Here is a 26,014-nt window from a genome sequence, read left to right as displayed (position 1 = left end):
GGGTGCACGAGGAGGAAGTCAGGACCAAACTGTCAGACCCAACAGAAACCATCATCCCCAAGTCCACTGTCATGGCCACCCTCACCTGGGACGTGGAGAAGACCGTCCGGGAGGCCCTGACACGGAACCCGGACCCGGGGACTGGACTGAAGAGCAAAATGTACGTCCCACCAGAGGCCAGGGCTGCAGTCCTGGACCTCTGTCACGGTTCCAAGCTCTCCTGCCACCCAGGGGTGCGAAGAACCGTGGCAGTTGTCCGGCAGCGCTTCTGGGGGACGTCTCTGGAAGCTGATGTCCGGGAGTACGTCCAGGCCTGCACCACCTGCGCCAGGGGCAAAGCGGACCACCAAAAGACCCAAGGCCTCCTCCAGACTCTGCCAGTGCCTCATCGCCCCTGGTCTCACATTGGCCTGGACTTCGTCATGGGCCTCCCGCCGTCCCAGGGCAAGACTACCATCCTCACGATAGTGGACCGGTTCTCCAAGGCGGCCCACTTCGTGGTCCTCCCGAAGCTCCCGACGGCCCAAGAGACTGCAGACCTCCTGGTCCACCATGTCGTGTGTCTGCATGGGATTCCATCAGACATTGTCTCAGATCGTGGTCCTCAGTTCTCCTCCCAGGTCTGGAGGAGTTTCTGCAGGGAACTGGGGGCCACCGTAAGTCTCTCGTCCGGGTACCACCCCCAGACGAACGGCAGGCAGAGTGGACGAATCAGGAACTGGAGCAGGCCCTCCGCTGCGTGACCTCCGCGCACCCGACGGCCTGGAGTGGCCATCTGGCCTGGATCGAGTATGCTCATAATAGCCAAGTGTCCTCTGCCACCGGCCTCTCCCCATTCGAGGTATGTTTGGGGTACCAGCCCCCATTATTTCCGCTAGTGGAGGGAGAGGTCGGGGTGCCCTCAGTCCAGGCCCATCTGAGGAGGTGCCGTCGGGTGTGGCATACTGCCCGCTCTGCCCTGCTCAAAGCCCGGACGAGGGCTAAGGCCCATGCAGACCGCCAGCGTGCCCCGGCCCCTACGTATCAGCCCAGGCAGGCGGTCTGGCTATCTACAAAGGACATCCCCCTGCAGGTGGAATCCCAAAAACTTAAGGACAGATTCACAGGACCCTTCACCATCCTAAAAGTCCTCAGTCCTGCCGCAGTGAAGCTAAAGCTGCCAGCTTCATTGCGGATACACCCGGTTTTTCACGTGTCACGACTCAAACCCTGCCACACCTCTCCCCTCTGTGCCCCTGGACCGGTGCCGCCGCCTGCCCGGATCATTGACGGGGAGCCGGCTTGGACTGTGCGCACCAGGAGGCGCCCGTTGAGGGGGGGGGGTCCTGTTGTGTGGGCCGCTGAAGAGGAGGTACTGCTGGCCCACCACCACCAGATGGTGCCATGCTTGAAGTGTGGGCTTCAAGCACGAGAGGGCGTCATAGCAACCGGGAGTGACAGCTGTCACTCGTCATCAGCACCAGCTGTCACTCATCCACATCACATCACCACCACCATAAAGGCCGGACTGCAACTCCACCTCCCCACCGAGAAATCAGCTACCAGAAGAGGTAATTTTTCTGCTGACTTAAAACTGAATAATAGTCTGAACTCTTTTGCAGCCGTTTTCCTGTGGTGTTGCCTTATCTGTGGGATTGGCGTTAGTTGTGACCAGCGACGGCTTCGATTCACACTCCAACCAGATAAGTGGTTAGACAGGAGCTGCACAAGTTTGTGACTGGAGGTGGAGGTGCTCCCTCCCAAAAGAACACAGACTGTGGGATTACTGAGTGTGCGAACTCACACTCATCTATACTGTTTCTGTTCTCTGCCAGCAGTACCAGGTCTGACAGCTGGAGACAGTGGCCACCTGGGGATCCAGGACTTGGCGGCTCCGGTGTTCTTCAGATCCGTGGCAGTGAGGGCCGTGTGGGATCCGGATCGGTTCTGGACGGACGTCTCCTATCCTCAAGCCTGCCCACACGTCACTCAACATATAATTGTTTGTAGTACCAAAACTGTATTTGTCTGTATTCCGTTGTGCACTTCACAACATTAAATTGTTACTGTTTGGCTTATCCATTGCCCGTTCATTTAACGCCCCCTGTTGTGGGTCCGTGTTCCTACATCTTCACAACATTGATAAGACTAAGAGGGCAAATGAGCTGAATAACTTTTATTTACGATTTCAAACTGATAACACTAAGGATTGTTGTGCTGTCCTGAAGGATGTGACATGTGATTCAAAGGACAGGATTCAGATAGAGTCCGATGCTGTGGCAAAAACATTTAAATCCACGTGTGGGAAAAAAGCAACAGGGCCAGACAAAATGTCCATTTTTCTGCTGAAAACATTTGCAGAAGAGCTAAATTAACTCTATTCAGCCACACATTCTTCTTAGGAAGCTGGCACAAATGAAAGGTAACCCTTTCTTAATCAGGTGGTAAAAAATAAATGGACAACTTTCTGATACAGTGGTAAGCTGTACTAGTGGAGCAGATAACTGTAACAATTGTTCATTTCTGGAAACAAGTGCCAAAATTGGAACACATACTCCTCAAACATTACTCTTTTGAAAAAAACTGAGTATCCACTTGAATTTTCAGTAGGCAGCCAGGTAGGGGTCAATTGAAGAATTACACAGGGGTCAAAATTTAAAAATGCTCCAATCATTTTGAAAGCTATACCACATTATTTGTCTGATCACAACTATACCAAAAAGGTATAGTTTGGACTATCTATGACTGAATGTTATGGAGTTATGGGGTAAAAACAATAAGAATGGTGACAAAGGTCAATTTCAGTTTGTACAGGGGTTAGAAGTTAAAGTTGGTAAAAAGTGGTCCAAATTATTGGTTGAACTAATAGGATTAATAAATGAAACAGTTTTGACTGTGTTGAATGCTTGGTCTGCAAGGTAAAGGTAGAATAATGTCGATGTCCATTGGATTCTATGACATGTGACATATTTTACCCTGTAACATAATAACTAAGCATGCCACATAGTGCAAACTATTCCCTTTTAAAACCTATTAACTCAACCAATAATTTGCATCACATTTTACAATACTTAGAGCAACTTTAACATCTGATCCCTGTACAAACTAATGCTGACCTTTGTTATCATTCTTGCTGTTTTTACCCCATAACTCCATAACATTCAGTCATAGATAGTCCAAACTATACCTTTTTGGTATCGTTGTGATCAGACAAATAATGTAGTATAGCTTTCAATATGATTGAAACATTTTTAAATTTTGACCCCTGTGTAATTCTTCAACTGACCCTACCTGGCCGCCTACTGAAAATTCAAGTGGATACTCAGTTTTTTCAAAAGAGTAATGTCTAAGGAGTATTTGTGCCAACTTTGGTGCTTGTTTCCAGATTTGAAGGATTCCTCTGTAAATATTCTGTTATCTGCTGTACTATACAGGAGCCCCCCAGGGGTGCCTCAGCTCACCATTCCTGTTTACCCTGCACACTAATGACTGTGTTAGCTCTAGGCCTGACCAGCATGTGGTGAAGTTTTATCATGATACTGTAATTCTGAGTCTACTTTCCAGGTCCCTAGATGTTTCTTCCCCCATGGCCACTGTGGATGAGTTTGTGGCTTGGTGTGACAACCATAAACTCCAGATTAATACAAACAAGATGGTGGAGATGATGCTGGATCCCAGATCAGCCGGTGACCAGAGCCCTGTTGTCATACACAACCTTACAATTAACCAGGTGACCTCTTCCAAATACCTTGGTGTTCACATTGAACGTAACTAAAGCTGGCAGCACAGGTTATCTCCGTCTGTACAGATTCATCAACGTCTTCACCTCCTGCACAGACTCCATTTATTCGGGGTCTGCAAGAATATGATGCTAACAACTGAGTCCATTGTTCGCTATGGTATCACCGGCTGGTCTGGGAACCTTCCAGTCAAATTGAAAGCACAGATCCATTCCCTCATTAAAACCTCGGGTAAGATCATGGGCCACACTCCGAGTTTTCAAGAACTCTCTGACCAAGTAACCATTGCACAAGCAAAAAACATCTTAACGAACAGCTCACATGTTCTGCACTCAGAGTATACTTTGATAAACTCAGGGAGGAGGTATCACATCCCTCTGTGCAAATGGAACCGGTAGGAAATGTCATGTCCAGCCCGGGTCTAGGCCTTACTCCTCATTTTGCCTCTTTATTTAGTTCATCCCCTTTTGCCCCAGCTTTTTTATTAATTATTTTCATGATTTGGTTATTCTCTGTTCTAGTTTTGCTTTGTTACTTTGTTTCTTTGCTACTTTTATACTTTAGCCATTGTCCAGTTCTGTTCTTGTTTTGTTTAGCCAGAATGTGTTTTCATTGTTTGCCACTTGTTTATTTTGTTCTTCTTGTTTGTTATGTGTTGTGCTTTAGTTCCAGGTTTTGTTAATCACAATCTCTGTTTTATTTTTAGTTTATTTAGCCACTTTGTTTTCTTAGTTCCAGTTTAGTTTTGTCTTGGTGTTTATTTTCTGTCAGTTTTCATTTTCATGCCCGGTTTGTCGTTGTATTATATTCTGCCCTTGATTTCCGTTTTAGCTCTGTTGTGTTGTTGCCATTTGTTTCCACTCCACACCCCTACACCTCCCATATTTGATTGCGTTCACTGTGCCTGCCTCGATCCATTGATCCATTGTCCAATAAGCTAATGGTCATTCAACATGTTTTAGAAAGTATAGCATTTGAATATACCAATTGCACAGGTAGGAGCATTATGATGTCTGCTATTTAATACTTTAAGGATGATGATTTGTATAAAAGCATATATTATATATTATACCTCTTTGCTTTTATACAAATCATCCTTCTTATTTTATTTGTAAGGAGTGACTTTCGGCATTACTTTTTCCTTATCCCCCCCCGAGATGTCATATTATGTAATGAAGTAGGTTTCAACTGTGACCTTCCAAAAGGATTTAACAATAGGGTTTCAGTGAATACCCCCTTCAGTGATTGAAATTAAGTCTAAACCTATTGTGTTATATAATACCATTTGGGGGTATCTTGGTATGACCATTCTAAAGGGGTCTTTACACCATCATTTTTGTTCTTAAGTTCATTTTTCTGACTACTGAGATGTGGCACTATGTAATGAAGTTGGTTTCAACTGTGCACCTTTTATGTTAAGACAGAGAGAGAGAGTTTCCAAGTCAAATGAAGATTGCCAAAATTACACCTATATATAAAAGTGGAGATAAGTATCTATTCTCAAATTATAGACCTATATCTGTTTTTTTCTCAATTCTCAAAAATTTTAGAAAAACTATATACAGTACGGTTAGATCAATACATTGAAAAGTTCAAGATATTAAACGATAACCAGTATGGTTTCAGAAAAAAATAGATCAACAACTTTAGCTTTAATTGATTTAGTGGAAGAAATAACAAATAATATTGATAAAAAGAAACATACAATGGCGATCTTCATTGACTTAAAAAAGGCGTTTGATACTATTAACTACAACATAATATTACGTAAATTGGAAAAAATTGGCATAAGGGGTATTGCACTAAATTGGCTCCAATCTTATTTAAACAACAGGCAACAATATGTACAAATAGGAGAATATAAATCTTTGTTTAAACAGATACATTGTGGAGTTCCACAAGGGTCCGTTTTAGGACCTAAACTTTTTTAAATTTATATTAATGACTTGCAATTCATCTCTGAAAAACTGAAATTTATCCTCTTTGCTGATGACACAACGATAGTATGTTCTGGGGAAAACTTGGAACAACTTGTGATCGAAATGCAAATAGAAATTATTAAAATAAAAAATTGGTTTGATAGTAATAAATTGTCACTTAATATTTCAAAGACAAAATTAATGCTCTTTGGAAACCGAGAAATGAAAACAAAAGTAAATCTTAAAATTGACATGGTTCCTATTGAAAGGGTAAATGTGCGTGCATGCATGCATGCGCTGGGTGCCCATGGGTGCATGTATGTGGGTTAAAAGTGTTATACTGTCAAATCTCATTGAATCTAGTGTGTGTATTGGTGTATGCAAGGGTATTTGTGTATAGAGGTAGTGTATTTATGTAAATACATGTTGATATTTATAATGCAAGGTGTGTGTTTATATAGGTATATATGATCTCAAATTTTTTGTATTTATTCTTGTCTGCGTAGTCGAAAATAAAACATGTGAAAGGGGGTAGAAAATATAAGTTTTACTTCATTCTACTCCCTTTGAGTAATGTACGGATTTTCAAAAATGAATGTGCGCAATGTATAAATGTTTTTAACTTGCTCAATAAAGTATTCATCATCAATAAAACTGTAATTAGCGCTAATTAACTATGTTCTTAATTAGTGCTTCCACCAAAATAAATGTTCTTAAGTTGGGTTTTTCCATTCAGTGAACAGCCCCACATCAATTGGCACTGAAATAAAGTTTGCACTTCCCATGTTAAATAAATCCATTTTTGGGGGGTGTGGCAGGGTATGGCCCTTCTTAAGGGGTCGTTCCACCATCATTTTTGTTCTTAAGTTTACTCTTATGGCTACTGAGATGTGGCACTATGTAATGAAGTTTGTTTCAACTGCGCACCTTTTATGTTAAATGAAACTCTAATTAGCACTAATTAATTGTGTTCTTAATTAGTGCATCCACCAAAATAAATGTTCTTAAGTTGGGTTTTTCCATTCAGTGAACAGCCCCGCATCAATTGGCACGGAAATAAAGTCTGCACTTCCCATGTTGAATAAATCCATTTTGGGGGGGTGTGGCAGGGTGTGGCCCTTCTTAAGAGGTCTTTCCACCATCATTTTTCTTCTTAAGTTTATTTTTCTAACTACTGAGATGTGACACTATGTAATGAAGTTGGTTTCAACTGTGCACCTTTCATGTTAAATAAAACTCTAATTAGCACTAATTAATTGTGTTCTTAATTAGTGCTTCCACCAAAAAAAAATCTTCTTAAGTTGGATTTTTCCATTCAGTAAATACACCTGCATCAACTGGCATTGGAACGAAGTCTGCACCTCCCATGATAAATAAACCCATTTTGGGGGAGGGGGGTACTTTGGGTGTAGCCCCTCGCCACACCCACCACTTGCGAAACTTAAGAATCGCATTTCCTGGCACAATTTTATGTTTATTTTCACTGTTTTAAGGTTCTTTAAAGGTATATTTTACTGTTGGCTGTATCTATCTATTGTGGTTTTAACTATCTTAAATGTTAGTCTTGTTTTATTGTTTGTGCAGTAGAGCCCCCTTATGTACCAAGCCAAATTTCTCTTAAGGGAGACAATTAATAAAGAACTTTGAACTTAAGCTAATGGATTCCACAACCACATTTGTCATAAGCCTTGCACCTGCTCTGTGGCCTGCTGTAAAATCCTAATGTTACCCTCCCTGTAGAGCTCTATCTATGTTCGCAGACAAGCTGCTTTTAGAAAATATCATTCCACAGAGACGGCTCTCACTAAAGTGGTGAATGATCTTCTGCTTGCAATGGATTCAGACACCACCACAGTTCTAGTGCTGATAGATCTCAGTGCTGCATTTGATACAGTGGATCATCATATTCTACTTGATAGGCTGGAAAATCATTTTGGGATTACTCGTAGTACCCTTGCATGGTTGACGTCACACTTGACCAGTCATTCTCAGTGTGTACAATAATATCCGGTTCTGGTTTGAGTGAACACTGGCGCATTTTAGCTGCCGCTGCTCTCCGGAATAGAAAAAGATAAACAATTTTACGAAACTGGATTCTGTTTTCAACCTCTGGACCTCTTACTGGCTATGTGAATCTACAAATTGGTGCAGTGCCTCACACTCACCTTGTTCGTCCTGTCCCTCGTCCGACTGCATGTGGCGGCGCTCCTCCAATATTCTCCGGCTGACCTGTTGAGGCTACGACACTCTGTCTCGCTTCCACAGCCTGGCCTTGTGCCCCCGGACATCGGCTATCAGCCAAGGCAGAGATACATCCACCGCGGATCTCGCCGGAGATCTCACCATAATGACGCTACTGCAATAAAGTCCATCTGATCCACATCTCGGCGTCCCTCCCATTGCGCTGGTTGGACGGTCGATTCCCGCGTGCTCTCTTCCCTGCCTCGCTCCGCCAACATCTCCACCTCTCTCCGCTTTGGTCTCAACGTCCGCTCACTCGGTACAAAGGGACAGCTGGTCCGGGACCTCCTCAGCGACCGAAGGCTTGACTTTCTGTGTCTAACAGAAACTTGGCAGCGGCAGGGAGATTTTGTCGCGCTTAATGACTCCACTCCGGTTGGATTTGCTTATATCTGCCAGCGTCGCGCTAGCGGCTGGGGCGGAGGTCTCGCACTGATTTACCGCGAGACTTGGAAAGTCCTGCCGGTGTCCGTGCCTGCTTGCTCCTCCTTCGAGCTCTCCGCTTCTCTTCTGCCAGGACCCATTCCCACAGTTATCACTGCTGACTACCGCCCACCCAAATATAATAAGGACTTTCTTAATGACTTCTTTCACCTCCTCACTCAACTCTCTACATTATCAAGTAATATCATTATCATTGGCGACATAAATATTCATCTGGACAATTTGAATAACCAACACTGCAAAGACTTTTCCTCCTGTTTAGATAGCTTTGGCTTACAACAATTTCTCAACTTCCCCACCCACTGCAAAGGACACATTTTGGACTTGGTTTGCTGCTCTGGATTAACCCCTACCGACTGCACATCCCATACTCTCCCCTTCACGGACCACCTGCTCATCACTTTCAATATTAACCTCTCCCTATCTAAACTGTCTCTCCCTCGCTCTATCTCATTTCACAAAATCAAGGATATTAACATTGACAAATTCACATCTGACATCAACAGCCTGCCTTCCACTGATCCTCACACCTCACCTGACGACCTGGTTACTCATTACAATAGCCACCTTCACGCACTCTTCAACTCCCATGCTCCTCTCAAAACCAGATCTGTCTCCTTCTCCCGCTCTGCACCCTGGTTCACTCCCACTCTCCGTCATCTCAAAGCCAAAGGACGACAACTTGAAAGACTGTACAAGAAAACTGGACTTACAATACATAAAGATATGTACAATAACCACATCACTCTCTACAAGGACACTATTTCCTCAGCTAAAATATCCTTCTACTCTGGCCTCATCCACTCCAACCTCCATAACTCCAGGATTCTATTCTCCCTTCTCTCCAACCTAACTAAACCCCCAGACTCCCTCCCCAACCACCTACACTCCCCTGATTTCTGTAATTCACTTATGTCTTTCTTCATCTCCAAGGTCATCTCAATTCACCAACTCCTGACGACCGGAGCTGCATTGTCTGGAGTGGACACCTCTCTTTCATTTCTAAGCCCTATCACATGATTTTCTAGCTTTACCCTCCCCTCTGTCCAAGCCATTTCTGATCTAATTCTCAAATCTAAAAGCTCTACCTGTCCCCTCGACCCCCTCCCTACTGCTCTCGTCAAATCCTGTCTTTTCTCACTCGCCCCTTCATCACTAACATTGTTCACTCCTCTCTGTCCTCTGGAACTGTCCCCTCATCATCCAAAACTGCATCAATAACTCCCATTCTGAAAAAACCTGGCTTGGACCCTAATAACTTTAACAACGTCCACCCAATTTCCAATCTCCCCTTCGTCTCTAAAATTCTCAAAAAAAAAACTGTCACCTCTCAACTCCACTCCCATCTCACAACTAACAATATCTAAGCAATTTCAATACGGTTTTCGCCCTCTCCATGGCACTGAAACTGCACTTCTGAAAATCACCAATGACCTTCTCATAGCTTCTGACTCTGGTTTACTCTCCATCCTCATCGTCCTTGATCTTACAGCGGCTTTTGACACCATCTCCCATAGCATTCTCCTCCACAGACTCTAGTCTATTGGCATCTCTAACACTCCTCTCTCCTGGTTCACTTCCTATCTCTTCAAACGTACTCAGTTTGTTCAGCTCAAATCTCATGAATCTATCCCTTTCCCTGTTTCTGTTGGTGTGCCTCAGGGATCTGTCCTGGGGCCCCTTCTCTTTATTATCTACATTCTCCCTCTTGGTTCCATCTTCCGTAAATACAATATTCACTTCCACTGTTACGCGGATGACACCCAGCTCTACCTCTCTACTACACCTTCTTCATCACTTCCTCCTTCCTCCCTCACCCTCTGTTTACAGGAACTCAACACCTGGTTCTCCTCCAACTTTCTCAAACTCAATAGCTACAAAACTGAAGTCCTCCTTGTAGGCACGTCCTCCACTATTTCCAAATCCAACAGGTTTCCGATCACTATCAATGACTCCACTGTCCTCCCTTCCCCTCAGGTCAAGAGTCTGGGCATCATCCTCGAGAGCACCCTTTCCTTTCACTCCCACATCAATAACATCACCCGCTCTGCCTACTTCCACCTCAGCAATATCGCTCGTCTCCGTCCTTCCCTTACTCCTTACACCACTGCCATCCTTGTCCACAGTCTTGTCAGCTCCTGGATCGACTACTGCAACTCTCTCCTCTTTGGCCTCCCCAACAAATCCCTCCAGAAACTGTGGCTCCTTCAAAACTCTGCAGCATGGGTCATCACCAGGACACCCACCACTCCATCACTCCCATTCTCCAACAACTCCACTGGCTCCCAATAAAACAACAAATTAATTTCAAAATTCTCATCACTACTTACAAAGCTATCCATAACCTTGCTCCACAATACATCTCCGATCTCCTTCACATAGTTACTCCCTCTCGCTTTCTACGCTCCTCCTCTCTCCAACTCACTCTCCCCCCCTCCTGTCTCGTTACCATGGGGAGCAGAGCCTTCAGCCGCTCTGCTCCCCAGCTCTGGAATTCACTCCCCCCTGACCTCCGCAACACTGACTCCCTTCCCTTCTTCAAATCCAGACTCAAAACTCACCTGTTCAGACAATCCTATACAGCATGCCCATACATACCTCATGACCACACACTCCTCATGATCGCTCATGCCACATGACCACATACACCACATGACCACTTACACCACATGACCACACACATCATATGACTACACACACCACATGATCTCACGTACTGCAACTCTACAGCTTCCAGTTTTATATATGCTTCTCTGTTTCTTTTTTTATCTTCTAAATAAAATGGATTAATAACACTACCTCTAACCTTACTGACATGAAATTTGGGGTCCGTCTTAGGCACCCCTTGGTAGTATAGTTCTATGCATTTACACTTTTAACTCATTTTATGAGGAAAAGGAGTGGGCTGCGGCCTCAACTTTACCTAAATTATGGGTCTTTTAGTGAAGCTTAGGGCTAGTGGCCGGCGATTACTTTAGTATTTCCTGTTTTTCTTGTTGTTTAATGCTGTCAAATTATACTGTATTTCTTGTCTTTCTGATGCCTGATTCTGTTTTTTCTCTGTGTTTAAGGTGTAGTTCCATCCAGAGATGGGTGTGGTATTTGTGTTGGAGATCCTCCTGTCCTGTGCACCAACAGCATTTCCTGTATATTCATTTTGTGAATTGATCTGTAGTTTGTGTCTGTAGTATGGCCCAAGCAGAGGGTCACCCCTTTGAGACTGATCTGCTTGAGGCTTCTTCCTCAGAGGGAGTTTTTCCTTACCACTGCTGTTCTGGGGGTTATTAAGGTTAGACCTTTCTTGTGTGAAGTACCTTGAGGCAACTCCTGGGAGGGGAGGGGACAAGAGACTATTAATCGATGTGACATCTTTCTGGCAAGGTCACAAGTCCTCTCTATGTCCATTTTTGTGACCTGTGAGTGCTTCACCTGACATCACTGGCGCGGACTTGAAAAACTATGTGACTGTATCTCGTGTCATGTTCCTTAGTCTGTCTACCCTTCGGCAGCGTCAGCACCCTAACATGGGAGGCAATGTCAGAAGCTCTGGTCCCAGGAATACATTTAACGTTAGCCGGCATCAGGAGCCTGACTTTGCGGGTAACAGAGTGCCTTATCACTAAAGCCCAGAATTTCGGCCTGGAGATAGGTGTGGGAGTTACGCGTAGGCTCAAAGAACTCACATCAGGCATATTCAAGATAGAAAACCAATTCACAGTTCGCAATGGCGAGTATGATTGGGGTACCACCAAGCTCTGCAAGACTTCCTCCGCCTAACCACTGTCCAAAAGCCGTCCTCCATAGCCGCCGTTTCTAGGCTAATGCGCACGGTAGTCGGCCCAACACTAACCTCATCTGGAGTGCCCCTAACATCTATCTCCACTGAGCTGAGAAGCTGTTCGAGCTTACGGACACAGTTCTCTAAAAGAGCCACCCTATCTGCCAGCATCATGCAGGATTTATGTAAAGTGTAAAGTAGTGTACTTTGTGCAAAAGAAAATTCAAGAGAATAACCAAGCAAGCACAAGCTAACAACTAATGAATATGCTAACCACTCCTGAGGTTCACACAGGAGTAAATTAATGAGCTAAAATTCACAGCAGTTACACTGAAAAAGTAACAGAAATATTAGAATGGTAGGAACAGTAATAAAAGAAACGGGAGGGGGGGGTCCTAAGAGTAAACCACTCCTAAGATTTAACACAAATAATGAGCTAAAATTCACAGCAGTTGCACTAAAAACCTAACAGAAATATTATAGACCCAGGGTGTTGTGTGTTGGGGGGTTTGGCTGGATGTTTTTGTGTTGTTTTCTTTTCTTTGCTCTCCAGGTGGTATGCAAACTGTTTTTTGTCTGTGGAGACGGTGCTGGCAGAAGAATCCTTCACCCTCATCAACGTTATTGGCTGCACTTGTGGAGGATGTTCATGTGCAGGCCTAATGACTCGCAGCACCTGTGGATGATGCTCACGTGCAGACTTAAAGACTTTCAGCTGACGCATGAGATGGCGTTCTGCATTTAAGCCATGAGTGATTCAAGCAGAATTGCCGGGAACGCGACCTTGTGACGTTCGTTTGTGAGACGCTGAGGACCGCGCCTGGGTGAGGGACACATGCTGTCAGCACACATCAGAGGTGATTGATTGTCTGAATAAGTGTTAACAGTAATTTGGTATTTTGTTACGCAGTATATTTGAACATTGATGAGAATTGTGCAGCTCGCTTCTCACTGCCGTGGCGTACGGAATGATGATCCTCCACCTGTTGTGAGAAGCTGCTCATTTACATAAAACTTAAATTCAAACCTGAATGTGTTGCTGATAGTGTGTGCCTTTGAAGGATATTAGTTGTAGCTGTTGACTTACCTCACCTCTTCTATCCTTCACAGAGTCAGTTTGTCGTGTCCACCTGGGGGGTGTTTGGCGGTGAATGTGAGTCCAGAAGTGCCGGGCTTCGATCCCTTTGGGTGCTGGAGAGCGCGCCGTCCTTCACTCCGCCAGACAAATGCACTTTTATGTTGTACACCAAGTATTGCACAAGAGGGGAAATAAAATTGTTTTGTTTTTGGAACCACTTTCTGGTTATTTAGCGCTGGGTTCAGTCAGACGCAGGTCCGCTCCTCAACCCGCGTCGGCACATAACACCAGGGGGTCAACTTAGCTAACGCAAGCTTACTGCTAGCGAAAATACTAGCCACTCTTAAGATTTACACAGGAGTAAAATAATGACCTAAAATTCACAGCAGTTACACTGAAAAACTAATAGTAGTATTAGACTGGTAAAAACAGTAATACAGAAATGGAAGGGGGTGGGGGGAAGTCGACCTAGCTAACACAAGCTAACTGCTAGCAAAAGCTAACCATCAGCGAAAGCCAGGGGTTGAAATACATTTTTAACCTACTTGCACTGGTGCTAGTAACAAAAAAATTACTTGCACCAAAAAAAAGTTACTTGCACAACCAAAAGTCAGTCTTATATCAACCTTAAAACTCCTCCTTTGATGTGTCAGACTCTTCCTCTCTGTGGAGAGTTTGAGGGGAGAGCAGCAGCAGCGGCAGACAGTTAAATTTTTTTGTCACGTGTGCGCGCGAACGAATCGTCCGTGAAGATAATTTTATTTATTAACTACACAGATGTATAATAAAACAAATGGTGACTGGTTTATAACACAATTATGACAGAGTTTGAGGGGGAGAGAGAGAGAGAGTGAGGAACTACGGAGCCCTGGAAGTGTCATCGCAAAATGTTTTACATGTGGAGAGAATGTGCGCACGTTTTATGATATTGTGTGCTCGTTTTTGAGTGAAACAAGGACACGATCTACTTAAACGTGGCCACAATTTGTAAAACGTGCACTCAACATTGTCTTGACACATAAATGTTGACTATTAGTCAACAAACCAGCAGACAGTGTAATACATTTTCCCATTAGAAATGGATCTGGTCAGGGTATATCATCATGGTTTGGGTGCACAAGGACATACAGAGAACTCCAGCTGCCCAGCATGGCATCATCTGGAGTTTAAGCACATTAAAAAGGATGCTGAGGGTGAAACGTCTCCCCATCGTAAGGATGACAATTTATGTCATATTATGGAGTTCATTTTGAACGAAAGGAAAACGTGCGCACGTTTTATTAATTCGAGGGCTCAATTAAAGGAAAACGTGCACACGAATTATCATGGACAGGAAAACGTGCGCATGTTTTATTAATTTGAGAGCACGTTTTATTAATTTGTGGGCTCAATTAAAGGAAAACGTGCACACAAATTGTCATGGCCAGAAAAAAAAAAAAATCACTTTAAGTGACCTCTCACAGGTTCCGTAAAGGAACCGCAGCGGCAGCCAGGTTTTTTTTTCATGTGCGCGTGCAAACTAATCATCTGTGAAGATAATTTTATTAACTACACAGATGTATAATAAAACAAATGGTGACTGGTTTATAACACAATGATGACAGAGTTTGAGGGGGGGGTAGAGAGAGAGGGAACCGCAGTGGCAGCCAGTTTTTTTTCTTTTCTTTGTTTACATGTGCGCGTGCGAACACAACAAATAGAGCACAGCAACTCGCTCCATGTGTGAGAGTCATAAAACGCAGGGAAGATGAAGACAACACACTGGAAATTGTGTTTTCCTTATTTATTCCTTTATTGGTTCATTCTAGTGGTGCTTATAGTTGATAAAACTTGGATAAAATTACTTGCACCAGTGCTAGTGGAGTATAAAATTACGTGCACCACTCGAATAATACATGCACAAACTAGCACATGCATGTACTATTTCGAGCCCTGGAAAGCTAACCGCTTGTGAAAGCTAACCATTAGTGATTCACAACAGGACTGTAGTTAAATAAGATTCAGAGTAGATACACTTAAAAACCAAAAGAAGTGTTAAACAGAAATAAAGGAAGCATCACAACAGGAAACAATCCGTTGGAAGCAAGTTGCCAGATCTGTGAGCCAGCGTCAGCAGGAGCAGCAACCCAGGCACGGATTCACAGAACAGAACCGGGTAGAAGATTTCCCACATTGTATTGAAATAGGACTGCTTTTGGGAGTTTAACTTCTTTCTGAAATGCTATATAAATCATTCAATCAATTTTATTCTCTGGACTATTTTTTTCCCCAATGCTGTCCACTGGTGAGGCTAAATTAACATCAATGCAGCTGTGGTAAGTTGCAAAACTGAAATAATCAATCAGTGTGCTACTATCACAGTCAGCCTAGAAGGGGTTATTTGCTGTTCTTTCAGTGAAATGAATGGAGCATATGGTTTACTGTACAGTATAGTGCACACTACCAACATGTGAGTGCAACTTCTATTATCTTGGAAAAGTGTTGAAAGCCATCCAACTTCATTCCAAATTAAATGGAAGGATTTTAAAAACCACAAAAAAAAATAAATAAATAAATAAATAAATAGAAAAACAAATGAAAATTGCATGATAAATGCTTGATTACCTTCTTCAGCCAAGCCTGTGGTCCACTGGTGGAAAGATCTTCTGAGCTGAGAACTTGTGCTCCAGTTGAGCCAGTGAAAAGACCAGGTATAGTGGTGGACTGGGCCCATGCATTCACCTACCAAAATAACATATTGACAAAAAAAAATGTTGACCAGTGTATTAAATGCTGTGAGTTGATCACAGTATTAATGAGAGGTGGGACTCTTCAAACTGTATGGCCTTTCAGATTTCACAAAATTCTAAAAAAAAAATAGTTTCTACTGAAATCCAAGCATCATAACGTAGATTTATTTTTATGTTGCAAAATTACAGCTCATTCTAAAGGAGAACTGTGTACCTTTTGTCAGTTTTTTCTGTTTTGTTGTTGTTGTTTTTTTTTACTAGTATTGTTTTCTATAGAGCTCCACCTACAGTTCAGGAGTACATATGTCAAAAAATGCCATAAAAACTCACTGCTGGCCCTCCCCCACTCTTTATGTGCATTTGTTTCCATACCCCCCTGTGGAACTGTCAAGAAAGGAACAATACACTAGGGTACAGATAAAGCATTTTTGACGAGCATGAGCATGATCCGAATAAAACTCATCAATATCTGTGCTCGTGCTGAAGGAAAATCCTTATTGGCCAACTGACTGTCTTCACACTCTGTGACTGGCCAGTCACACATAGCGCCCGCCCCTCCCTACACAGACACGTTCTCTCTGCAGCTTCTCGCGCGCGCGCACACACAGAATATCTCTCTCTCTGTGTGTGTGCTTGGCTTGACTCTAGCTCACGTTGCTGTGCTCCTTAATTTTTTTTTAATTCACCTCTGTTTTGGTTTGGTATTTAACATTACTTGGTGAACTTGTTTCATAACGTACGCGGTGCATTTGACAAGACAGAGCTGAAAGCGGCTCATGTTGTGTCGCTCACTGACTGTTTTTTTTTTAACCGCTTGTTTTGCTGGCTGGTGATATAAGGTCAGTTAGAAAACTATGCTTGTACTGAATGCGGTGCTTTTGAGAAGAATACAGTGAACAAGATTGACATATTTCCCTGTTTGCCATCACTGGATGTTTGCATGAATCACCAAGTTTACACAGATCATTAAAAAATAAGCAGTCTTAGAACAACCTCTCTCTCTCTCCCTCTCACTCAGTCACACACACGGACACACAAACACACACGCACAGACACCTTAATCAAAATACCAAGAATGTAAAAATAAAGAAATAATTGAAAAAAAATCACAGTTTGATCATAAATTAAAAATAATAATAAAAAAGAAAGTTGTGTTGGTTATGACAGCTCTTGTTCATGCATACTTAGTTCATAATTTCCTACTACATTGAATGTCAATTCTGAGGCTGTTCTGTTACTCATTCATACCCTTAAGAATATTCATGTTCTGAGTTGATAAAAAAAAAAAAAACTAAAAACTGTGACGCGCGAAGCCTCCTCTCCTCTTTCCATGACAAAAACAGTGGAATGTGCCGTTCATTTCCAAACTGGACGATGTGTTTTATCAGGGATGTCATCTGACTAGCACAGGAATTGTGAAAAGACGTGGACATCAGCACTTTTTCGGCACATTGAGACAGACGTGCGGAGGAATTCCGTGTGGAGGAATTCCGCACGTCGCGGTGGTGCCGCATGGCGCAAAGCAATGCCATGATGAAGCCTCACAGGACATGTTCTGGCATGTCCAGGCACATCCACAATTTCTCGGATAATCACTTGATGGAAAAACCACCGACAGCTGTCTGAACGCCATCTCAAAGCTGTCCTGTGAGACCAAAACGGAGGTGGTTTTGTCTCGTTCCAGTAGCGAATCCATCATGACACGCGAAGCCTCCGCTCGGCTTTCCATGACAAAATCTCTTGTTAAAAGTGAAATCTGCTGGAAAATGGTTGATGTCCAGCTCTTGTGATAACCAGAGAAATTGCACACGATGGTCATGGATCCATACAGCCATCCGTTTAGAAATGAAATGGTCGCTCAGCCTGTCGATGGCGGCTTCGGAGCGCGGCGCACCACCAGTCACTCTGGGCCGTCCTTAAAGCGACAGTAACACTCCGTAATCTCTTTGAAGCCCATAAAATTTTCACCAAAAATTTCTCGAATGGTGTCCACTTTGATGTCCCTCAAAGTTTTTGAAAAAATTTTGATTAAGCATAGCGGCAGTCTCTGAGCCATTCCTAAACAATGAAAAAAACGACGAGAGGGGTGGACCACTCCTCACTCAAAGCCTGCTCACAGGCAAATGACGCAACCGACAGGCGTGAAAAAACTCACACATGCGCATGAAGGTTCAAGCTTGTCTGACGCAATCACACGTGATTCAAATGCATATGGTTTTTGAAAAAAATAATAAGGTCGGATACTTTTGTAATAGACCTTGTGTGTATATATATATATATATATATATATAGTATTTATTTATTGGCTCCGATCACGCAAAGACCGGAGAGAGCTGACATTTGCTGAGTGGTATGCTTGTGTATTTTCGGTCAAGGATGAACACTGCGAAAACAGAAAGTTGTTAGGACAAACATTTTTGGAGAAATTAGCAATTTTAGCTAACCAGTAAACAGTAGACATTGTGTTGCAATGCACCATGGGAGTTCGGGGTTTTGAGGTTTTAAATGTCGTTATTGTGGTTCATGTTAGTGTGTTGTTAGTGTTGGTGATTTATTGTGCTTTTGTAGCTGGTACTATGAGTGAAATAAGGAGTGTTTTTAATGCCTCCTGCCAACATCTTTTTTGGTCAAATTAAAAGTACCTGCTTACAGCAGCTGTGCATGTTTGCAACTTTGATTGCAGATAAACTGGGGACAACAGACATTTGCTGTTTGATATGCTTATGTATTTTGGATCAAAGATGAATGCTGCGAAAATGGAACATCGATAGGACTAATATTTTTGGAGAAGGTACGGATATTATATTATATGATTATATTTAGTACGTTCAGTGTAAATACACAAAATAATTGTAAATACGAGGTCTGTTAGAAAAGTATCGGACCTTTTTATTTTTTTTCAAAAACCATATGGCTTTGAATCATGTCTGATTGCATCAGACAAGCTTGAACCTTTGTGCGCATGCGTGAGTTTTTTCATGCCTGTCGGTTGCGTCATTCGCCTGTGAGCAGGCTTTGTGTAAGTACTGGTCCACCCCTCTCGTTGGATTTTTATTGCGAATAAATGTCTGAACGATTTGGAGCTTTGCTGCATCAATTTTTTTCCAGAAACTGTGAGAGACCTCCAGGTGGACACCGTTCGGAAAATTAATATGGCTTTCAGGGACGATTTTATGGGGATTATACAGATTAAGGAGTGTTACTGCCGCTTTAAGGACGGCCCACAACTGCTGAGAGCTCGGCGCGCTCCCAGCGCCGATCGACATGCTCAGACCCCGCTGAAACAACCAGATCATTTCCAACGTGAAGGCTTTGTTGATCCGGGACCTTGTCTGACTTTCACAAAAAGGCAGAAGGAGTGGACATCAGCACTTTTTTGGCACATTCCACTGTTACAGGAGTTTTTTTCATGGAAAGAAAAGCGGAGGGACGCGCCACGGAGCCGTTCATTACGCAGGACAAAACCACCTCGGTGTTGGTCTCACAGGACGGCTTTCAGGTGGCTTTCAGATGGATTCCGGTTGCTTTTCAGTCGTGTGATTATCCGATTGTGATTGTGCATGAGCTGGACATGCCCCAACATGTCCTGGAAGGCTTCATCACGGCATTGCTTTGCGCCATGCGGCTCCACCGCGACGCATGGTGGAGCCACTCGTCTTTCCATGACAAAAACTCCTGGAACAGTGGAATGTGCCATTCATTTCTAAACTGGACGCTGTCTTCATCCGGTATGTCGTCTGACTAGCACAGGAATTGTGAAAAGACGTGGACATCAGCACTTTTTCAGCACATTAAGACAGACGTGCGGAGGAGTTCCGCGCGTCGCGGTGGAGCCGCATGGTGCAAAGCAACGCTGTGATGAAGCCTTCCAGGAGATGTTGGGGCATGTCCAGCTCATGCACAATCACAATTGGATAATCACACGACTGAAAAGCAACCGGAATCCATCTGAAAGCCACCTCAAAGCCGTCCTGTGAGACCAACACCGAGGAGGTTTTGTCCCGCGTAATGAACGGCTCCGTGGCGCGTCCCTCCGCTTTTCTTTCCATGAAAAAAACTCCTGTAACAGTGGAATGTGCCGAAAAAGTACTGATGTCCACTCCTTCTGCCTTTTTGTGAAAGTCGGATGAGGTCCCGGATCAACAAAGCCTTCACGTTGGAAATGATCTGGTTGTTTCAGCGGGGTCTGAGCATGTCAATCGGCGCTGGGAGCACACCACGCTCTCAGCAGTTGTGGGCCATCCTTAAAGCGGCAGTAACACTCCTTAATCTGTATAATCCCCATAAAATCGTCCCTGAAAGCCATATTAATTTTCCGAACGGTGTCCACCTGGAGGTCTCTCACAGTTTCTGGAAAAAAATTGATGCAGCAAAGCTCCAAATCGTTCAGACATTTATTCGCAATAAAAATCAGACGAGAGGGGTGGACCAGTGCTCACTCAAAGCCTGCTCACAGGCGAATGATGCAACCGACAGGCGTGAAAAAACTCACGCATGCGCACGAAGCTTCAAGCTTGTCTGATGCAATCAGACGTGATTCAAATCCATATGGTTTTTGAAAAAAATAAAAAGGTCCGATACTTTTCTAACAGACCTCGTACATCAAAAATACATGACTGAAAGTGAAAACACTTATTGTTTCCATTGTGGTCCATTTAAAAATCAAATGACAAAATAGAAGTAAAAATAAAATAGCAATAATAATAGTGTGTATATGATAACAAGAACCTAAATAAATACATTAAGACAGTACATTAAAAAATTTAAATAATTAATGGGAAATAATAGGGTTGAGTTCTTCTAAAAATGGTTGCGGTCTAAGATTCTGGAATCACATGCCATTTCAAGTCATGATACACGCTTTGCTTAATTTATTACCACCCTTGAAAAATGTCAGCTACCTATTTTACGGGCAACACACGCATGCACGCACGCACGCACGCACGCACACACACACACACACACACACACACACACAAATGCAATTTACATTTTTTCCCGTAGCCAGTTATCACAACGTTGCGATGACCTTCATCTCAGGCATTACTGAGTTACTATGCCAGGTGGGAAAAGTAAGCTCATTCATGATGATGTCAGCCACAAACAGTATCTGTGCACGATCAAGCCAGTAGTGTGTAACTGTATAACTGCCATTCCACTCTGTCTTTTGTGCCATCTTCTTTGCCTAAGACACTCTTAGGCTTCTTAAAAATCCTCCTCCCTACTCTGAACAGTTTTTCACCTTAGGAGCGCTCTTTAAGCACTGTTTACACATAGACGGTAAGAGCTCTCAGAAGCATCCCGGAAGAGTTTTTGGCCGTCTTAAGGATCACACGCAGTTGTTAACGCCGGCACTAGGGGGCGTGGCTTAGTTCCGGCTTTACCGGGAATCGTTGAAAAAATTATTCAACATGTTGAATAACTCCGGTAGCGCTCCCGGAGAATTCGCGTGATGACGGAGACAACACGAACAACGGCGTTTGATACTTTTTAATCGCCATTTCATCTTGCCCCTTCCTGTAGTTTACACCTCTGTAATTGGCGGCCGGCATTGTATCCCTAATCAACGGCGTGTAAAACGGCGATAGAGCCCACATCGGCATCCTCAAGGGCGTTTTAACCGGCGACAGAGGCAGACAAAACGGCGACGCTAGCAGACAGTACGCCGTTCTAAACGCCACTTCCCGGTTAAAACGGCATTCCAAGCGGCCGATAAGCGGCGGTCAATATAAAAATGCTAGCACGCTACATGCAGGCCTCTCACTCGCGGCCAGCTCCAGATATTTTTGCAAAGAAGCTCCACTATGCTTCCTAAAAGAAAACTGGCAGCGGCAAGGACTTACCAAGAGGTCTGGTTCAGAAGCAGAGGGTAACCCTGTGGTGGAGACGGAGCAACACGTTGAGGAGGGGGAAAGGAAGGAGAAGAAAAGGCTGAGGATGATCTCCCTCCCCCTGCAGTGACAGAGGCATGTATTCCTGCTGCTTCAGCCTATTATACTCTGGGGGCGGTGCCTATATGCAAAAGTTCCTGGAGTAATGCAGGATTTGCCTGGATAAATCCAGCGGTACACAGGGCATTATCGGCGGCAGCAGAACACCGCCGTTCTCACGCGCGTCTTAACCTGCGATTGTAAAGGATAGAACTGGGTATTAACCCCCGTTGCCTGACGTGTGCCGGATGCTACCGCGTCAAAACGCAGCTTTATTCGGCGGATTTAGCGGCGTTTTATCCACGTATTTGCGGCTAGTACGGTGGTCAAAACTCCGACGAAATGCTCCGCCCCTTTCCACTGCAAAAACAGCCGGAACTAATGCGAGGTCTACGTACTACCAGCCGACAAAACCGTCTATGTGTAAACCATGCTTAAGGCCTAAAGTGCTTTGTGAACAACTTTTATTTTACCAAGGGAAAATTCTAAGAAATGGCTAAGAATTTGAATTCTAAGATTTTTCTTAGAATAACATCAGTAGGAGCTACCTTTAGCCTTAGGATGCTTCGTGGATATGGGCCCTGATCATCTGGGAAATCACCTCCTGAGGTGAGGAAAACCAGCACAGTCTTAGTCTGTCCCTGGTCTAAGTGGAAAGTGAAGAGCAACGTTTCAACCTGATGAACCATAAGACTTGGTGCCAACCAATAAAAGTTTAAACATTTAATTATCATGATCTTCAGATAAGATAGTTTGTGCTGGTGAAACTCTCCAGTAAGGTGATGTCACATTGAATGCAGCATTTATGTGCTTCTGCCTTGATACCCTCTCACACTAGAGCATGAACTGCATGAATGCTGTATGAATTGCCATTTGAATGACATTCATGCATTTCGATCTGCATTCAAATGCCTCAAACAGCATTTGTGACATTCATGTGGCAAGAGCACATGTATTCTACATTTGTGTTGCAGTCAAAGGGCAGTGGGACCGCATTTTTTACAATTATTATAGATGTTTTAAGGCTGTAAAACCCCTCACTACACACTTTATACACTTTTCTCAAACAGACATTAACATTTTCTCACTTTTCAAACCTTAGTAGAAAAATAAGTCCAGTATTATAGAATGAAACCAAAGATCAAAATCTGTTTTCAGGCCCAAACATTTGTTTGAGAAATAAAAATGGAACGTTTTCCTATAAATAATTATGATGGCTTTTAGAACTATCAGGCGTGGCACAAACCGGGTGGACACAAATGCAATCTCACATGACTGATAGAGTTCAAAAGGTTTAATAAGAGAAACAGGCAGGTGGTCGGTACACGGGGAGTCCAGCAGCGAAGCAAAGGTATCAGAATGGCCAGAGGCTGAGACGTAGTTCAATAACAGGCACAGGTCAAAAAACACGGTGTATGGGCTATCAGAGGTAAAGCTGCAACAAGGTCAACAAACGAGGCAGAGTCAGAATACAGATAGACAAAAACTAAGCAAGGAACCGGGCTGGAGAGTGTACAGAGACAACAATCTGGCAGTGAGCTGTGAGACTGTGGAGGCTTAAATAACAGGTGCATGTGCAGAATGATTAGGTAACAAGGTGCATGTGTGGAGGGAAGATTCTAGAAAGGGAGTGTGGCTAGTGGACAAAGATTAAACACTGTGCAAGATAGTGAAGGAAGGGAAACACAGAGTGGAGTGATATAATAGACAAAAACACATGAGCTGGTGGCAAGAGTGTGAGTGAAAGATACGAGGCAGGTGCAGTGATGTGAAGTGAACCAAAACAGATGGGTGTGAGGGCAAACTGAGAACAGAGATCAAACAGAAACAGAGGACTAAAATAGAGCATGAACAGCAACTAAGAACAGAATAAAATACCATAATGAACAAGACCAGAACTAAGCATGAACATGAGAACAAAAAGCAAACAAGTAGATAACATAGAAGATAAATTACATAAGAACTGAATCGGAAAATAAACACTAAGACAAAACTGAACTGGAGCTGACTATGATTGAAGAATACAAGCAGATGACAAAACAAACAAAGACTAGTAATTAACAGAAAACAAAACCCGATACGACTGCATAACTGATAACACAAATGAGATGATAAACAGAGAATAAACAAACCCAGAGACTACAGAATAAATGGTAACCACAGAATGAATCAGTGATGAAAGTGTAACACAAGGAAAAGCAATAAATAACTGAATGACTAACTAAATGATAAGATAAAGAATGAAACCAGTAACTAAATAGTAAACAAAGCAAAGCAATAAACACAACCAAACAGACGAACATGACAAAGTACAAACTAATGAAAGGGAAAAACCAGAACACCCACGCAAAGAGTGAAGCCCTAACCCCTGAGCTGGGGCTGAACATGACAAGAACTAATGAATTTAATTTTAACAATCAACCTATGAGGTTGGACACATAAGAAATTATTAATAGTGACTCACCAGTATTTCTTCACAATTCCTCTGATCATGCCTCTTCGTCGTGGCGCCGCTCCGCTATAGCGTCTTTTTCCACTGAGTGACACCTTGGTGCAAGTGTCTTCTTCAGAGTGAAGAACATAGTTATGGGTAGTTGTTGGCGCTCTTTCTTTTCTTCAGGGTGAGAAGATTCTTATAAACAAATTTGGCAAGCTGACCGCATTCTGTACTGTACAGGAGACACGGCACAGAGGAGAGTGATTGACAATGGTCTACAGTCCCTTAGCCAATCAGGATGCAGAACACAATGCGTGTGCTCTCCCTTAGCCACTCGCGATGATGCCGTCCAGCCCGCTTGATGAGGACACAGAACACAATGTGCTGGGAAAAAAACAAAAAAAAGTATGCAAAATTGCACTGAAAAAAAAAAAAACTGCGAAACTGCGAGGCCGCGAAAGGTGAACCGCGTTATAGCGAGGGACCACTGTATTGTAATGTGCAAATTCTGTGGCAAACAATCATTATGTGCACTGGACGTGAATATTGCACTATCACAACAAATACACTCTGTGTTACAGCGAGTCAGCACATCTCAGAGCTGCACTACACCAAACATGGCTGTATGGTGGCTGTATGGTCTCACAGCTGAAATACACATCATATCCAATCCAGTGATCATATCACAGTAACACATATGAAGGACTGATGTTGCAACTGTATTACCAAGCCATCACAGTATGAATAGAATAAATAGTCACCTTTTGAATGGCTCCAGATGGACCCGCTCGGCGCACACCAGCCAGCCTGCTGGACTGAAAGGTGCAGGAGGGGAACAGCTGGGCAAACACTCAATCATCCATCCATCCATCCATCCATTTTCTTCCGCTTTATCCGGAGTCGGGTCGCGGGGGCAACAGCTCAAGCAAAGCCACCCAGACCTCCCGATCCACACACACCTCCCCCAGCTCCTCCGGGGGGAACCCCAAGGCGTTCCCAAGCCAGCCGAGAAATGTAATCCTTCCAGCGTGTCCTGGGTCTTCCCTGGGGCCTCCTCCCAATGGGACGTGCCCGGAACACCTCTCCAGCGAGGCGTCCAGGGGGCATCCGGAAAAGATGCCCGAGCCACCTCAACTGACTCCTTTCGACGTGGAGGAGCAGCGGCTCGACTCCGAGCTCCTCCCGAGTGACCGAGCTCCTCACCCTATCTCTAAGGGAGCGCCCAGCCACCCTGTGGAGGAAACTCATCTCGGCCGCTTGTACCCGCGATCTCGTTCTTTTGGTCATGAGCCAAATCTCATGACCATAGGTGAGGATCGGAACGTAGATCGATCGGTAAATCGAGAGCTTTGCCCCCCTGCTCAGCTCTCTCTTCACCACGATGGCCCGACACAGCGACCGCATCACTGCAGACGCTGCACTGATCCGTCTATCGATCTCACGCTCCATCCGTCCCTCACTCGTGAACAAGACCCCGAGATACTTAAACTCCACCACTTGAGGCAAGGACACTCCACCGACCTGAAGAGGGCAAAGCACCTTTTTACCTCTACACCCTGGCTGCGCCTAGAAATTCTGTCCATAAAAATAATGAACAGAACCGGTGACAAAGGGCAGCCCTGGCGGAGGCCAACGTGCACTGGAAACAGGTTTGACTTACTTCCGGCAATGCGAACCAAGCTCCTGCTGCGGTCGTACAGGGACCGGATAGCCCTTAGCAAAGGACCCCGGACCCCATA

General features: G+C 43.9%; 1 protein-coding gene across 5 annotated transcripts in view; it reads right to left on the bottom strand.

Annotated features, from left to right (window-relative positions):
• LOC117512923 (protein SON) overlaps positions 1–26,014 on the bottom strand; it is a 451,527-nt gene that overhangs the window by 118,890 nt on the left and 306,623 nt on the right. For all 5 annotated transcript variants that reach the window (XM_034173153.1, XM_034173176.1, XM_034173169.1 and 2 more), the window contains one exon: positions 15,784–15,900. In XM_034173153.1, coding sequence (XP_034029044.1) covers positions 15,784–15,900 — 117 coding nt within the window. The remainder of the gene's footprint in view (positions 1–15,783; positions 15,901–26,014) is intronic.

This window comes from Thalassophryne amazonica, chromosome 1 (assembly GCF_902500255.1).
Source record: "Thalassophryne amazonica chromosome 1, fThaAma1.1, whole genome shotgun sequence".
Classification (NCBI taxonomy): Eukaryota; Metazoa; Chordata; class Actinopteri; order Batrachoidiformes; family Batrachoididae; genus Thalassophryne; species Thalassophryne amazonica.
Note: the sequence above shows the minus strand (reverse complement) of the source record. Positions and strands in the feature narration are given on the sequence as shown.